This window comes from Aphis gossypii, chromosome 3 (genome assembly GCF_020184175.1).
Source record: "Aphis gossypii isolate Hap1 chromosome 3, ASM2018417v2, whole genome shotgun sequence".
NCBI classification, from domain to species: Eukaryota; Metazoa; Arthropoda; class Insecta; order Hemiptera; family Aphididae; genus Aphis; species Aphis gossypii.
The window spans coordinates 9,407,292-9,426,773 of NC_065532.1; the positions used below are offsets into that span (position 1 = coordinate 9,407,292).

At 28.3% G+C, this 19,482-nt stretch overlaps 1 protein-coding gene across 1 annotated transcript; it reads left to right on the forward strand.

The window, feature by feature from the left end:
- The first annotated feature begins 17,853 nt into the window (after positions 1–17,853).
- LOC114130534 (uncharacterized) lies at positions 17,854–18,640 on the forward strand. The gene is made up of 2 exons (XM_027995521.2): positions 17,854–18,368; positions 18,433–18,640. Exons 1-2 carry the CDS (start codon positions 17,854–17,856, stop codon positions 18,566–18,568), a joined length of 651 nt encoding a protein of 216 aa, XP_027851322.1. The 3' UTR covers positions 18,569–18,640.
- Positions 18,641–19,482: the final 842 nt, after the last annotated feature.

Consider the following 19,482-nt stretch of genomic DNA (forward strand, 5'->3'; position numbering starts at 1 on the left):
TTATAATAAATCCAATTGTATTATTGAATGGTAAAACCAATGCTTAATTTTCAAAATAATCAAGTTGGAGAGATCAAAAAACAGTCTATCCAGTGTTTTCTAAGTGATTGATAACATCAAGTAGTTATAATCAACCATATTCTATAAATAAGCTAAGCAGAGTGAAAAACTTTTTCAAAAAATTTTTCGAGGCTATAGTCATTAATTTACCTACTTAGAGTATAAATAATACATTTAGTTTTTGTCATATTTTTAATTATCTATATCGTGGAAAATACTTAATTCCAAATTGTTGACCGTTACCCACTATTATCTATCTATTTCCCTCCAAAGTGCTCAGAGGATCTCGATTATGTCTTTAATTCCCTACTGTTAGTTTATATTTCAAACGGACACTTCATTGTTAAGGAAGATTCACCTCAAATTACAGTACTTTCTTCTCGGCCGAGCGTATTTCTAGAATGTCGATATTTTGCCAAACTAGGTAGGACACATACATTGATTTTTCTAAAAACGCTTAAAAATCTATTCAAATCTGGAGGATACTCTTATATTTTTAGGTCATTATTTTTTTTTATCGACGATAATGATATCCAATCAGTATTAAAATAAAAATAAATTGAACATTACAATATTAATTGTTTTTTTAATTGGAATTGTTTCTGCTAATAAAGAAATAATAACAACTATTATAATTATGCAAAACACGACGAATATTTTTCTTGGAAACCACGAAAAATATATAATAATGTATGGTTGCTTTGTAAATAATTTCATGCACCCTACTCTGTTCAAGTTAGCGGCCAACTGATTCATTTATATACATATTGTGATTCTGTTTCGGCAACAGAAGTAAATATAATGTCGTGTACGACGATATCTCGCATGGTTAATTTTGATATAATATCGGTTATAGATTAATCGAAACGCAACGAGACAAATACGTCAGCGACGGGCCCATTCATTATTAATTATTATTATGTTTTTATTTTGTTCCTAGCCAATCGGACGTGAGCTGCGATTTATGTGATTTTAACGCCCGTTTAACTTTTGGTCCAAACATACGCACACGCGCACGTCATACATCAATATCACTACCAACATCGTACCGATATTATACGTGTCAAATGATCCAAAAACATCGTTGTTGCAAACTGAGATTGAATACGCGCATTACCGAGCTGGTTATAGTGTGCTATTTTTAAAATCGGGTCCCGTGACAACCGATTTGTCAAATATTCGCATATCGTCCACACATGTGTGGTTTGCGCACACCCGCGCACGTCGGCATTTGTGCTCTAAAAACTATTTAATTGTCCGAACAAAACATTTTATGTAATATATATAAACAGTTATATTATATACTCAACAGTTTATCGATAATCTAAATTGCGTATAATAATGTATTGTATAAACTATAAACCGATTATTCTATTGCACGGTATTCCGGCAATGCGCAGTAATATCCCTGTGTACTGCACATTTCCGAAATTAAAAAAAAAAAAGATTAGCGTTTCGTTTTCATAATAATACAATACAATATATATCTGTTTTAGACTACATTATACAGTGATTAGAATAAGGTCGCATTAAAAGTATCCTAATACGTCGTAGGTAAAACATTTCGCATTGCATCATCACTTGTAAAATGACTAAGACAAGTACACAAGATAAAATAATTTTAAGATTTATTAAACTATATACGTGATCGAATCATGCTATAGACTATAGACCACTGGAGTGTTAATATGTACAAACGACTTACTTAAATGCCGACTTTTGAGTGGGTGGTTTTAAATACTTAGGTAATTGAGCGTTGAATTTGAATTAAAAATAGTTCAAATTATTTATGTCACGATGTCGTTGCCTCCGTGTTTTAATTCATATTTTTAATGAAAACGTCTGAATAATACGTTGTTTCTGTCCAGCAAACGCGCAATAACACAGCAAATTTTACGTTCAGCATAATTCAATTAACTCTGTTACGTTTCATCGTTTTATGTTAGAGTTATAATTGACCTGTAATCGATTTTAAAAGTAAGAATAATATCAAGTGAATTGTATGAGGGGTGGGTGGGGGTTGGGGGTAATATTTTAATTTGAAAGCGAATAATGAACGTTTTAAAATTTAAATTATTTCTTTAATATCGTTATTATTATCAATCGACGAGATATTAATAAATTCGTATTAATATCGATCGACGTGCGTATGATAAGTCATAAAAGATGGGTAAAATATTGTTTTTTACAGTAACGAATAAGAGCCCTATATCACTTAAACTGCAATAGATATACAATAAAATAACATAAAAGTTAGTATCAACGAAATAAAAGAATAGCGCTGTATACATATTTGTAATATTATCACGTAAACGTATCATGCACTAACGCATTACACATAGTATTATGTAATACGCCAATACAGGCGGTGAGCCTATTTTGTGTTTGGTGTTTAGTTAAAAATAATATAACTCGCAGTTTCATGACGTTACCGTTTGTTCGTTTTGAAACTTTTGTTTGTGTTCCGGTTTGAAGCTTGCGTATTAACGATTATAGTGTGATAACAATAATATTTAGTCTAAAATAAGATTTTACGGACAAAACACATTAAATATGTACTATATAGGTATAGAAAACCGTACCGTAATAAAACGGATTAGAAATTACTTTTTAGAAAAAGTAACTATGTTTGTGAGTTAATGTTTCGTTTTTAGCTTATGTTAATGTCTAATATATACGTATTTACATTATGTTTCTACTTTGGAGTTTGTTCAGAGACAGGAGTCTTGAGAAAAGTTGCATCTATTATTATTGTAATCTGTCCAACGAAACGAGAAACGGTCAATAGTCGTATAATAATAATTGAAAAACGTATTATACAATACCCCGCCGTGTTATAATAATATTATTACTACCGCGCGTTTGTTTGTAATTTGTAATTTGTATTTCGCGAAGGTTTTTAGTTATTATTCGGTACAACTTTTGGAAGAACGGTGTTTACATTTCGGTTCCAGACGCCTTAACACAAACCGATTACAGAGCATCGCACAAGTATAAAATACATATTTGATGTTAAACTATATTATTGCGGCGGTCTGTGTTAAACACGAATTATGTACAAGCGCTGCACATATTTTAAGTGCCTGACTATGAAGTTTATTTGACAAGAGTAAATAATAGTGTTGGTATTTTCTATGTTTTATATAAAATGTCGTCATGTCGATTATTATAACTTTCAGTGTAAATTTCAAAACTTTCCGTAATTAAATCAACCAAAACCACCGCAGAAGACCTGATTAATACATTAGTCAAAAATTTTCTCTCAGACGGTTTCTCGCGCATTCGATCTAGATTAATAAGTTATTATTCAAAAGTATATGTATATAGGTAGGTATGTAACCAAAAGTCCATAAATTAAGCGTAATTACGGTGAAACGTTTCGTGTACCTACATAAACTATTGCAAATATAACATAATGTAAACATAGTTATACCGTTAATAATAATTATTGAATAGGCGCTGCAACAATAAATAGTGAAAAGCAACGGCTGAGCACGAATCAATACGCTCGTATGATTGGCGCCTTATTGTGATAATGAACTTATTATTATTATTATTACTTTTTTTTTTGACGATTTGTACAAAGACATTAAATCAGTTGACAATACGTTTTATACATTTTTTTTTATCAAGCGGAATTAAGCTTATTCGCCAGTTGGTTATCGGTGTAGCGTACGCAAATAAATAAACACGCATATTTTATATCATAAAATAAAATGTTTTCACTTTATAATAATAATATCCGTTCATTGTTCATAAAATACTATACTTTGTCTTGTGCTATACAGATAATAAATAAAGATAAAGCCGAGTTACGAGAGTTCGCTGGTGGTATTGAGGCATCTAAACTTGTAATAATTTATTTTGTCATAAGAACTATTGTTTGGTTTAAGCGAATTAACAATTTTCTTTAGTAAAAAAAAAAAAGATCAAAGATTCACAGCCATCAGACATATTATGACCGTCATTCGAGTATTTCTGTGAGTGTTAGAGCGTATAATCGTATGTAATGCCGATATATTTGTTTTGTGTGTAATTGGCGGTGTTGGCAGTTAGTATAGTTACTGGAAAAATTGATTCGACAGCTGTGGTGTAGCGGTTTTGCCTATCTATATCGCCGTGTGATCAAAACTTTACCACCGAAACTCTAAATAATAATAATTGAATACAATAATAATAATATTATAACTACACTACTTTATGAGATAGGCGCTGAAAAAAAATTGTTCCGTGACCGTAACTATACTTGATAAGCCTAATGCTATAAAATCAATGGTTGTTTATTATTTTTATTTCCCTTTTATTTAAATTATATTAATGAACATTAATTTAATTGTTGATTTTTTTTTTTTTTTTGATAAGTACTGAACAAATATAACCGATGCATTTAATTTTTCCCTTCCTTTTATAAATAATTAAAATTCATTACCACTATCATAAATAAAAAAACTTTGCCTTTATTTTTACATCAAACGGTGTGAATACGTGATCAATCATTGAACGTTATGGTTATTTTGGATTTTTAATTTTTATTATATTTCTTAAGTAAGTAAAAGTAAAAACATAATTTAAGACATTTATGATATTTGAAATTAAATTTAACTAATTTGATGGATGATTAATTTAGTCGTCTATAATACAACTGTGACCTTTGGATCAGTAATTTTATTGCTATTAAAGTATTAAAGTATTTACATTAAATATAATATTTGTTATGGATTTTTTATTTTAATATTTAATTTTGTTATTATTTATTTAATTACTATGAATACACGGAACATTATTATACTTAATTATGACAGACACTAAATAAATTACGAGCAAAATGAAATTGTATGAAATTTGTTTTAAGAAAAAACCTAGTACTAGTTAAGTTCAAAAATCACAGAAATTAACCTATTTTCTTTCAATTATAATTTTGGTTGGAAATTGGAATACGTAAAGCACAATATAATAATTTTAGTAATTTAATGAAAGATTGGTTAAACTAGACAGACAGCTCATTGAGTAAGTATATAAATCATAACTTTATAAGAGACCTTACTCAAAAAAGAGGATATTCGAAGAGGAACAGGTTTTTACATATAGAACTTTCAATATGACGTATCTAAGATTCGTATTGCTTGTTTCCAGTGAATATTATGACATTTAATTTTTAGTTTTGAAATTAATAATTATTATTGGATTATATTGTAGATGTTGTTCAATAAATTTCAGGTACTGACGATAATTTTAATAAAACACTTGAATTATACTATTAATTATATTTTATAACAATAAATAAATCTATTTAATTCTAACACTATCTGATACATTTTAAATAAATGTGTATATTGAATTGCAGGTGAATTGGCTTTCACCGTCCGATTTATTCAATTATAATATTATAATGCATAATAATAAAATGTTAACATAGGTACTTATCATATATAATATAATTTAAATAAATTGACGAGTGTATACAAGGTTATATTTACCAAGCATGCTCACTCTCATTTTTTCTTTCATAATAATAAATGTATTCAAATTATGATTTTTGGAACTTTTATAATGTATATTCAAGGATCATATTTTATTTTTTTTAGTTTTTGTATACTATATAAAAGCATTGAGGGAATAATATTTTTATATACAAACTCGTTGTTTTCAAATGAGATCAAACATTTTTTATCGTAAATTAAATATTGTCAAGAAGATGATTTTTTTTTTTGAAGTTTTTGATATATGTGAAAATTCTAACGAATAGTTTCTGTGTCATTGAAATGTAAATACTAATTACTACTTATATTTTATTGTCCTTAAAAATAGTTTTAAAAAGTTTAAAGCAGATGTAATATTTACTTTTGTACTTATTATATTTTAACACATTTTATACATTAAAATATTTTGAAAGATTAAGATTAGGTACTAGTTTTAAATAAACATAATCCTCATATCTTCTGAAACTATTATTTTAGACCTATATTATTTTAAGTACACATAGTTAAATGATTCAAAAACTATTCCTTAAAATTTAGATTTTTATATTATAATTTTATAAGATAATTTGAAAAAGAAGTATCGTCTCATGAACTTTTAAATGGTTTACAAATCAGTATAAATGAAAATATGATCCGTATACTTGAAAATTTCAAAAATTTGAGTTTTAATAATTTATTAGTTAAGAAAAAACAGGGGCAAGCATGCTTGGCGAATAACTCTGTTTAATAAAACGAAAATTAAGTTTAAAAAAATCAAGTATAAATAATTTATTTTTAGTGGTTAAAATTTATTAAATATTTCATGTGGTTTCCAATGTTTAGAAGAATAATAAATCAATACTATCGTTTAATATGTATTTTGTAGATTGATATCGAAATATAGGGTTGAAATATTATGTTGACAGCTCTAAAGTAGTATAGATATTGCTATACGTGCATCCTTTGGCTGAACAAAGAGGAAGCCGTTTTCGTTTTCACGGTACGCTCCATAAGTCATCACGATAGGACCCTGTATATTCATTATATTTCTCTACTGCTTGGGATAGGGACTTGGGTCAAAAGATGAAATCACAGGGTCATATTAAGGTGAAGCAGGGTATCGGAATTCTGTAAAGCTCACTTAATCCCTGACAATGCCGGCCAAAAAGGATTACTACTAAAACGCTCGCGTGCTTTCTATTCTCTTGTTTCTCTCTCTCCTCTAACTTTCTCTTTTTTCCACGTTCGTATGTTATTTTCCTATTTCCTGAGAAATGTTTTTTTACGTAATACATCACTATATACACTATAGAACCACAAAACGCTACGTGGTTTTTTAGCGGTTTTAGTTGGCTGAATTGCAAAAAAAAAAATAATAAATAAAATAAAGTAATAATAAGATCATTATTCGTTCAACTACTCTGTTGTTCTGAAAAGCATTGTTTTGATAAGATATGCGATTTTATGTAGGCGCATTAACTTTAATATTATTATACCTTAGTTTAAAACATTTCTGATAATAAAATATTATAATTGAGTGAGTTGAAATTTTTTTAAGTACTTACTTAAGTATAAGTTACACACTTTGATGGTTATCCAGATTTTGTCCACGTTGTCAAAAAAGACGTTTAACTCTATTTTTTACCGTTAAATGGGTTATGAATTTATTATAAAAATAACCGATTAATACATTTAACAGAATATGGAAATAATAAATAATACATTGTGTGAATGTAACGTTTTGTTAAAATATTATGATTTTAGAGTGCATACAGTTGTCAACTGTATACATTTTCGTTTCAAACTTTTGAAAGTTATGCCATGTTAGTCTTTTGTTTGTAAACTATTCTAGTCCACGCGGGTTTTTTATATAGTGCACTTAAAAAATATCTTCTTACCAGTTTTATATTTTCTTTGTTTTTGCTGCAAGTCACCACTTTTCATACTCGGAACCAATATTGTTTGCTACACAGTTGTAGCTCAGGTTTCTCAGCTTCATTTCTCCCCACAACAAATTCAATTATTTGGAAGTTTTTCATACAAAGAACGAATAGAGACAGATCATTACTCTTAAGCTCCCACATGCTGCGTGCGTTTATTTTAGACAAAAATATTGTTGCGAAATACATAATCTAAAAGCAATGCTACAATCAGAAGGAGAAAATGTACGGTTAATTTTTTCTGAAAAATATAATTATATTTATGTAAATAAACTGAAAAATAGGGGTTTGTTTGAATTTTGTCAGTTGTCGTTGTGGCGACAATAACATTTAGTTATTACAGACGTATAAATATTAACTAAATCCTGAATAAACATCCAATATGGTAACACGTGTATTATCGTGATTTATTGTCAGTTAATTTTTATAATGATTTGTTAGTTATTCATATAGTAAAAAAAGTTAATTTTTGGTGTTCTATTCTATATGATATAATATATTTCATAGGAAAGCGATTGAAACAAAAACAAATTTAAAATGTATTTCAATGAATATTATTCATAATATAAAACTATAAATTTTTCACATATACCATGCTATTTATGGAAATCATTTGTCCGCAAAATAAATTTGTAACAATAAATAATTATTACATAGACGTGCTAATAAAATATGTAGTTTACAAAATAATAAAAATAACGAATATCAATGTTTTCTTTGTAATACGATACATGGTACTCATTGGGAATAATTGATTGCATTATTAGAATTACATTCATTAAATGTTTTAATTTTACAAAACTAATAGATACACGATACACGAAAATATGAATTCGACAGTCATTAATATTTATGATGTACGACTTACAGACAAAATAAAGTAAAAAGTATTTGGAAAATTGAACATAATGTAGACGTTTACTAGGTGCATATATATTCGTATGTTTTAGAAACTATCTTTGATACATTTTTAATACCTACGAATTTCTTAAAACGCAATATTCAAAACACGTACAATAAGTACAATATTATACATAGTACTTAAATTTGTTATTCTTACGAGTTACAGTTTAAGTTCTAAAAACTTATTCTCGTTGCACTTGATCCTTTTACTAAACTTTTATTTCGAAGAAGTTACATATTATATATATTCCGTTATATTTTATCGAAACGATAATTTAAAATTTTGTTTAAGGTAAAATTACTATGATGTATTAGAAATTAATTTGAAACAAATTTGATCAAAACATATCAAACAATTCTTTATTAAAGTATAACGTTAAAATGCAAAAACTATATTTTGAATATTATAATTTGAGTATAGTACAGTATGTACAAAAATGGTTTAATTTTGTGAAAATCTGACAATCACCTATTTACCCATAGCTCATAATGATGTACTTACAACATATATTATCTATAGTATAAAATAATATTTATTTAATTTGATTAGGTTTTATATTACATAATTTTTGAGTTAAAACGGCTAGAAAACTTCTTTCTTTTAAAAGTAAAGTAGAAAGATAACTTATAAATTTATCAGTATAAAGTTATACTGATAACAATGGAGTTTTAAAATTTTTTGATGACTTCCTAAAAAGTTGTAGAATTTGTTTGATTATAAAATTTTCATTTAAAATATTTAATAATGAAATAAATTATTGTAATCCTTTATTAGAAAACCTAATTTTAAAATCAATCCAAAATTTACTATAGATAATAATTTATTTTTCTTACAAAACGTACGTTCTAATATAATTTAATCAACTTGCCAGCAAATATGCAAATGTATTTGGGTAATTCTAATAATTAAGATATATTTTATTATAATAAAAATGATATTAAAAATAAATATTTGATTTAATCTAATTTTATAATGTTACCAAATCTGAAATCATGTATTGTGTATATAATTATTTATTATTATTATTCATACTATTTTCTCGTATATACATTTATTTTATATTCACATACTGTATACAAATGTATTCTATGCTGTTATTAATTTATATTGTACCTACAACTGTTATATTAATTCACAGCTTTTGTAAATAAAATATCATATTTCTATAAAAAAAAATAGCATAGAAAAGCGCTGGGCATATATTTCTTAATAATTCTACAGTTTTCTTTTCATTTTTTTTTAATTATATGGTTTTTAGAAAAAGTAATTTTGCAAAATATTTTTTCTGAAAATAATAATAATTTAATACTATTGTCGCACAAAATCAATGACTTAAAAAGAAAAAAATTATGTACAATTGTACATTCAAACATTTTGATTTCATAAGTATTATATATCAATGTTTTAATATTATATTTTATAAAACTGATCTACTTACATCGTACGAAAATTTGCTTTGCGTTATACACTCACTCATGAGTAAGACAAATACCAATAACAAGTGATGGCGGTTAGATTTTAAGCATAACTCTTAAACAACTTCAGCATGGTGAAATTATCACAAGTCACGGTTCAAAGTTCTAAAACCAAATTATATAATATTAAATGATTATATTGCAATTTATTCAATGAAGTTGACTGCAGTTAACTACTACAGACTTAGTTTTCAGAATAACCTACTAGTTACGTCACTTCTCTCTTATATTAACGTGACACATTAGATTTGCCGCTAGATATAGATAGCTCATAGGTTACTTTAAAATAAATTATTCAATTTATATGATTTAAATTATAACAAGATTTTAATTTCACAATATGTTATATTTATCATTTATTTATCAACATTCAACTTATATACCAACTAAATTACTATTTACTGGACTGCCTTTTCCTTCTAGTTCCTAAGTGTTTCCAAAAGACGAATATTAAAACACTCGCTTAGCACTACCCAATCCTTTCTTCGGCTGTCTAATATACTTCTATATAAATTGTAATCTGTGGGGGGAGAGGCGTAGTTTCAATTTTGATATTTTATATTATGATACATTTTTTCTTAGTGCATCGTACTTGATCTTGAATATTATTTTTCAGTATACAAAAGTATTTATACTTTTATACAATTACTTATGTGGTATTACATATTATAGCTCATTTATTAACGAATATTTGTCTATGGTCTGGAATAATTATAGTTTTTTTCAATATCATAATAATATGTACTACTATACAGTAATTTGCAAATGATAATAAAAAAAATAAGTATTTATTTAATTTCTAAAGCAGTTACAAAACATCATGATATTATAATCTATTTTATAAATAAATCTATTTATTCTAGTCATTAAGTGAAATTGGTAACGATTACCAGTTACATACTAAAGGGTTTTATCCGTGTATTATAATACAAATAAATTGAACGTATCAATCGAAATTACGACAATAGTTCTCTGCAACAAACCGTCATGGTTCTACGATTTTGTTAAAAAAAAAAAAAAAAACTATCCGGACTTCCGATAAGACACCCGTGATCCTCATTTATCATGTCGTCAAACGGGACAAGCGATTTCCACGCAGTCGTCATGGCCTATAACCTACCCAGGGTTTATTTGCCGTACGCAATATTATTCTGCGCTCTGTATTGTCATGGTATAATATACGATTTCCACCCTATTTGACATCGTGTGCGGTTGTCGACGAAGATAAAACCACACACGGACGGAACATATGGAAATAAAATAGATAATTAAATAAGGGCCAAATCCTATCAGTATCCGCAGGACGTTTTTCCGATCCCGTCCGATTTTCGACCGATGGTCGTGTATGATATATGTACATGTACATACGTGTAATACTGTATACGTTTCGGTATTGACCTCGAAATTTGCTCACAAATGAAACGTCCGTTTGTCGAATTCCTACAGTATATTGGACCGGAGCGGATGACAGGGAGGCGGCTGGCATTTAATCATCGGTTTATATCGTCAATTGGACAAATCTAATCAAAGCCCGTTTTACCGACGACGATGACGAAACTCAAAACCACCGCACAGACTATACGCAGCGTGCGTTTGACGTGGTCAATCGATCGTTTCGCGGACGATGAAGTTTTCATATTATTACTGTTGTTATTATTACGATTCCCAATTTCTGTGTATTCGATAATCAAGGGTTAAGTGGTCGGAAAACTTTTGCGGACCTGTCTGACCCGATTGTGGAAACAAAACATATCTAGAGCAAAAAACACGTCCGGGTACAAAACTAGCGATGCGGCGGACGCGCGTAGTGTCTGTTGCAACGCGAATTCATGGGCATCAGGGCATCTATATTTTATTTTGATGTGTATATATAAGCGTACCGCACCGGCACTGTTTTACAGCACACGTTTTGTTTACAAACCGTTATTTCGACGAAAATGTTTGACGAGAAACTTTTCAAAACGTAAATCAGTTGGTTATCTGCACCGCGGTGTGTTTATCGCGACGATTTATAGGCGTAAAGGTTTTCGAGGTCGAATGAACCAACGAACAATAGTGCAATACTACACTTACATACATATTATATTGTACATTTGTACGGTGTGCGTTAATACACTGCCGTGAGAAGATCAAATAGCGATAATAATTTATTATATATTTTATGTTTTTTTTCATCTTTTTAAACATTTTTTTTTTGACGTTTGTATTTAATTTTTATAATGAAAAGGAAAACAGATAATTTACTTAAAGTATTTTAGTAATATTTTTTCCCCATAGTTTCTAAGCTTGAATAATTAATAACAAAAAAATAATAATAATGCACTTAAAAATGTAATATTATATATAGATCAACAATTTTGAAAAAGTATATTTTTGCTTCTAATTATAAGATAAAAAACACTTAACATTATTTGATTAAAAACTAAAATAAGTAATATTTAAAACTATACGAAATTGTGGAAACAATAATTGACTTAAAAAATCAATGTAAAACCGTGTACGTTGTGAAATCGTTGTTTTATGCACGGAGCACATCGTATTATTGTGTTTTTTATATCTACTATAAAGTAGATTTCATACTTAAGTACAGCTGTATATGGCATGTACACATATTATGTATTGTTATTATTTATTAGGTTCATACATAATATAATAATATAGGTAACGTCGAAGTGATTTGAATGATATTTACGGGTTCTTTGAATTAAATAATAAAATATGTATATTACACATTTATAGTATCGGAGAATGTGTAGGTTTTCTTTCTTTATAAGAGCCAAATCACGGTTTAGTACATTTATCTTGCATTTAAATTAGATTTGTCTTGTCATTGAATTTTAAACAACCATTTTCGCAAAGTATATTACGTAAGTATTACGTTTTCCATTTGCTGGACCCTAATACGGTTTTATTTAAGCACGGCGGAGAGCGATGCGCAAAGTGGTCAGTTTATACTGTGGTATTTAATAGAGCAGAAACAGTCCACATTGTTGTACTCCCTTTCACCACTTCTGCAAAACGATGTATTTTATTGTATTCTATAAATTAACTTCCTTTGGATTGTTGACGTTTTGAAATAATGCGATTTGCATTCGATTCGGAACAACAACGGACGGACTTTTGTGTTCGGTACACGCCATGGGGGTATACAATTAGCATGAAAAGGCGCATACAACTGTTAGCGGTTTGTTTTGATGAGAAATATTTTACAACGAAAAACCGTCGTTTTATGATAAATCCAGTGAGTTTTAACAAAGCTCATCGTGAATATAGTTCATTTTCCTTAACATTATGATAAAATCTTGACGTCACGATCGCTTAGAGAATTACACGGAAATAAACGGTAAAGAAGAGGTGGGAAATAGAGCTTTATGGAGTTGTAGGAATAGGGTTGCCTGACCCCACATAGCTGGGAGTTAAAGTGGGAGAAAAGTAATAATAATAAAAAGATTGATTGTTATTTATGATAATGATAAATTAATAATTTTAAATTTTACCATAGACATAGACCTTGATATAAACCATTAGGTATAACTGCTGTCTTAGAAAAAACGTTCTACTATAATATTAATTGTGATAGGACAATGTTTTCTTATCAATACATAATAATGTTGTTATTACTTACTTACTTCATTTTTGATGCCTGATTGTCGATTTTGTTCTTCAAGTTTTGTTAAATAGGTTATAGGTACCTACCTGATTTTATTCTTGCTTTTAACGAATTATTTATTCCACGGAATAAAGAGAATATCTAAAATATAAATTAAAAAGTAAATCATGTATTAAAATGTCTAAAATAACAAATTGTTTTAACATTTTTTAACTTCACACAATTATTTTTACTCATCCGTAAATAATCGATTAAACAACGATCAAAAAAATGTACAGTTAAATTGCGTATACCTGTACGTATTTCAATATGACTATAACAATTATTATATTGATATAATTTGTTTTGTATATGGCGAAAACGACATTTTTAAATATGAATGGTGTGGCGAGTGTTCAAGTCCTCTACCTCACTTTGTTCATAATTTGTAAAATCATGTTACGTTCTTGTCACATACTTACACTAAAAACTTGTCATCGCCGATTCCGAAATCTGAACAATTCAAATAACCAGTAAAAAAACCATGCTATTATGTTATATTTTACCAGTTAACATTTCGGATCACAATTATATGAACATTGTAACGTAATAATTGTTAACACACAAACAATATAATATTACATTATAATACGTACATGATTATTTGTTACAGACTGTTTGACCGGCTCAAACAGTTCTCGTTGGCAAATATTGTACTCGATCACGCGGTCATGTGAACCGTATATTGATATGGAGAAATTTCAATTAATAATTCAATTACGAATCGATAACAAACAAAGGTTATAATATGTATATAGTGATATTATGTTTTGTATGGTATCAATCGACAAAATAAATTCGTCTTAAATAGACATAATAATACATCATAAATTTATAAGAGACGAATACATATTGAATATACTAGACTAGTGGTCCTGCAGGTGTATAAAAGCTAAAATTTTACATACGAACAAATTAGTTAGGTATTTAGGTATATATTATGATACTCATGGTTGGGCAGGAATAAATGTATTAAAACTGTGTATCTATTTATAGTTATATTTAAATAGGTATTAATAACGCTATCAATATTTATTACTTCATTACATTTGAATAGTATCATTTGTTCGAAAAACAATGATTAGGCACTTATTTTTCAGTTATAGAGTTCTAAAATGGTAAATTCATTATTTTTCATGTTATAAAATATTAATATTAATAATGGATCCCTTACTAATACAGCTCGTATAGTTGATACGTCATCACCTGAGCAAGAATTTACCATACACATTTCACTTATCTCCATCGTTTTAACCAAGAATAGTCAACCTGTCAACAGTGTAGCATAATGCTGTACTACTGACAATTGAACACATTACACTTCACTGCCCAATGTACAATGAATAACAACATATCCTAAACCACCCCACTAATATGGAAGAAGCGCTAGGGGAAACCAAAATGGATGCTACCTATTTTTAATTTTATCAATTCCACAATCCACAAAGATTATAAACCTATTGTAAGTGCAATTTAAAATGTAAATAATATGTATAACTATATATCTTGTAAAATACTAAGTAGGTAGTAATCTTGTATAACTGTAAAGTGTCTTATAAAAATAATGTGTATAACCTAACTTATAGGATAATGACTTTAGAAGCCAAATCCTTTACCCGAATAATAAAAAAAAATAATGGTATAAAAGTCTACACTGTCTGCTCATAAATAAGTTATATTCATATAGTTATTCATAATACTTAGTGTCTATATAATATATCTTAGTTTGTACCTAATAGGTAAATTAATTTTCAAAAAACGTTTTTAACGTCTGTAGTAGCTTTTCAATTTATACCTATACAGCTATATATAATATATAAAGTGTAAGACAGTGTTAGATTTCTATATGTTTCAAGTATAATATATATTATTAGCTGTCCTCATGTACTTCGTTGCGCATTATAATAACTCCTCCTTCTAATGTGATTACAATTTAATTCGATTGATTATTAATTAATACTAATTATTCGCTAATGACAAGGCGTTCACTTTATACATTTTTATGACGAATGTATTTGTTTTTTATTTTAAAAATTGATAAATTGTAATATCATTGTTAATTAACTTGAAGAATTAGAAAAAGATTTAAAGCCTTCTTCGCCCATCAGCAAATGAACTAACAAACGGTACTACATCGTTGTATCTGTGTAGTCTACCTATCAGATCACTGAAAAACCGTTAATTTATTTATTTTAAAATTAATTGAAAAAATTTAAGTTAATAAAATATTGACAATTCTTATAGTTTTATGAAGCTTGACTTTGCTGTGGAAAAAGTTTTACCATTTTTTGTATAAATTTAAATTTTATTTTTTTGGTCAGTAGGAATCACTGATATATTCTTGTTATATCGTTCAATATTCCATGGACGAGAGTCGGGTCCATAAAACTATGTTTATAACCTTCTCTGTAGTGTGTTCTTTCGTTTGAAAAAACCGCATAATCAGATGAATGGTTACCGAGATTATTCGTATCGAAGATTCACACATGTGTTATTTTCATATTTAAATACATATTATATATAGGTAATGGAAAAATATTTATACCCTTTAAAATCTCCATCCTGCAAATAACCTCATCTTACTATTTGCAATAGAAGACGTGTATTATTTAATTTAATATATAGGAGGTGAAAGGATAACCTTTGTTTTATTTTAATCGATCATGTGAAGACCAATCATTGACGTACTTAAAACGTGTCGAATAGTCAGAATTTAAATACTACACTAATCACGTGCAGCAGGCATCACACGGTGTCTATGGTGCGTCACACGGATCAGCACATTGGTAAATATAAAATATACCTACTTAATACTCGAAATATCTTCTTTCATAATATATAGCTTGTTAACAATATGAGAAATAAAATATTTAATATAATTTAGTTACTGAAAACGAACTTTTATGTACATATGAATAATACATCGAATAATTGTAAAAAAAACAACCTAGAAATAAGTAACTACAAATCGATCTCATAATAAATTTGATATGATTTTTTTTACAAGCAACGGTTTATCTAATTGTTATTGAATTATTTTTTTACATGTTTTCGGTACATAATTTTTTTTGACTGAGGGGAGGGGGGTAAGGCAGTTAAGGTTTCTATTTAATAACATGTAGAGGACGACGAATTTAAAGATACCCCGAGAACGTTTTCTGGTATGGCATTTATTATGTACCTTTATAAGTATATTTTTACAAATATGTTTTCATCCTGCGTGGCCGCGTGGGCCAGAAGTAATTTAAATGTAGTAGGTATTATCTACGTGGGACACACAACGCAATGCATATATAAGTAAAAATAAAACAACGCACGACTAGCGATTACTATGATAATAATGTAATGTATACAAGTATAAAATGGATATGTTTTATTGTCTTATGGTATGTAAATTGCACAGTACATAGTATTATAAATACTTGAGCCTTAAATTTTCGTTCGTGGGCTGATGTTTATTAATATTAAATCAACAAAATATGATGGATATAAATCTAAATTTTAATATGAGGGAATAGATAACCGCTCTGTTACACAGTAGGAGTCGAGTACATCTCGTTATTGTAATAATAGACGAGGTGTTAATTTTGAATTCAATGATAAATCATTGTTCACAATGAAAATATCGTTTTTGAATAAAGATGGTTACCAAACATTTGTTTTAATAAATTATCATATTTTTTTTTTGTTTTTCTCCATTATTTTAAATGTTGACTTTCTAAAAGTATAAACTAGATTCAATTTTCTACACGAAACTTTCATCAAAGTTGATGATAAAACCATTTTTTCTATTATTAAAACTAAAAAGTATCTAACACTAAAATAAAAAATTAAATACACATAATTGTAAAATCAATACATTCATTATGTTTTTACGTTCAAAATCTAAAACAAGCTCCAAATATATAATGTACGAATACCTTCAAATTTTGCAAATTTCAATGTATTTAATTTAAGTATATTTTTATAACACATGCACTGTGTATAAGTGTACTATAAATAAATAATATTCTATATATCTACTTGTATATTTATACTTACAATTTATATATTAATATTATATAATAATATGATTTATGATATTACAATCATTAAAATTAGGTATTTATTTTAATTGAATGTGTAAATTTAGAAATTATTGTGATATTTTTCTTAGTGATAAAACTAACTATTTTTATTGAAAAAATCGTTGTTTAAAAAGAAAACTTTATTCTCAATATTCATGTAACTGGCTGCTCACCGTTGCTAATAGCGCGACAACAATGCGTAACATTGAAAAATATTCCTTCGAGTGAATAATAACAAACGAGTTTCAAATATACAAACTAGGACGAACGATTATCCAATAAAATTTTAAAATCAAACGATGAACAAATTATCTAATGCGAAATTGGTGTTGGGAGACAGTGAGAAGTCTAAAAACGGAAAAGGAATCGCACCTAAGAAAATCAATCGAAAAATTGTTAAAAAACAAACGGACCTGAGTGGAAAATTGTCGATGGCTATCGAAAACGCCCATCCAGTGCCTGCAAAACCGAAAGTACAACAGAAAGCATTACGTGCTACTAAAGAGACTGTTAAAAAATCAACTACACAATCGGCAGTGAAGAAGTTGCCCGTACAAAAAGCGTTGGCTGTAACTACCGAACTGATCAATCGTCAAAAAACTCCTCGGCCTATCAAGAAGCGATTGGTGACGAAGGATCCAAATTCTTCAGATAAGACCGAGCCGAAGAGGGTGAAACTGATAAAACGAGTTCCGAAAGCGATTTCTACAATGAAAACTGCAACAAACACCACTATCGTGCAGATGCCAAAAGTCTCTGCAGCGGCGTCACACCGGCTGGAAGGAACGAATCCAACTACGGCAGCTAAGAAACAGTATATTATTTGAACATGTACTAATCAATTTGATTTCATTAAAGATTTTTTTATTATTTCCCAGGCCGGTAAAGAGAGTCAAACGTGTTTTGAGGAAAAAACTCGGGTCGTCTTTGAAAGGGAAAATCGCAGAACCCAAAGCCATCGATGCGATGTCTATTGAAAACGTAATTCTCACTGAAAAACTACAAAACCACTAATCAACCATGATAAAAAATAATAGTACCACAAATTTTAATTTTTAAATAAATAAATCGTACGTTATATAAAAATGCGTAGTTATTGTACTATTAGAATGAAATATCTGTACCTAATATCCTATGTAAAAAACTAATGTATTTAATGTCCAATAGTATATTATTATTAAGTATCAGGAGCATAATGTATGACTTATCAGTGGTACTTTAAAGTACAAATAAAAAATTATATTTTTATCTTTTTTAAATTTGATCCGATGATTGAACCAAAGTTGAAAATATCCTCTAAGTACCTCAATTATTATGATTGAAACAAAAAGAATTATATTGTTTTTATGATAAGGTTTATACGTGAAAAAGCCGTTGATAGTGTTTAGTATTTACCGTACAGTGTACGTATAGTATATTAGTATATTATATATACCATTAATTCACAAATATTTTTAGCAATATTTCACTGAATGTACTAATTTTTTCTTGTAATATATAAAAGTATTATGAATTTGATACTTGTAGTGAAAATTGCACACAAAACCAGAAATAAGCAATTATTTATTCGGTGGTCAGTGAGCCCCTAAGTGTATCGAGATTTTCAGTGATTGACACTCCCAAGTTGTTAACCCAACCTTTGATTCTTCATTGAAGGCTATATAATATATGTCACATCATTGAAACATTCCAAACTATAAATGGCATCTTGTAATAAAAACGATTTAATTTTATCGAAATTATTGTTTAGTTTACCACTTATGAATCGGTATACGGAAAACTGCAAGTGATGTAGGTTGTACTTCGTGGTAATTCTAAGCCGACCTACGACTTTTGAGAAACGTGACATGGTCAAACTAATACGGCTATCCGAACGTCAAGTGTGCGTAAACGAATTTATCGTTAATTTAATACACAATAATAATAAT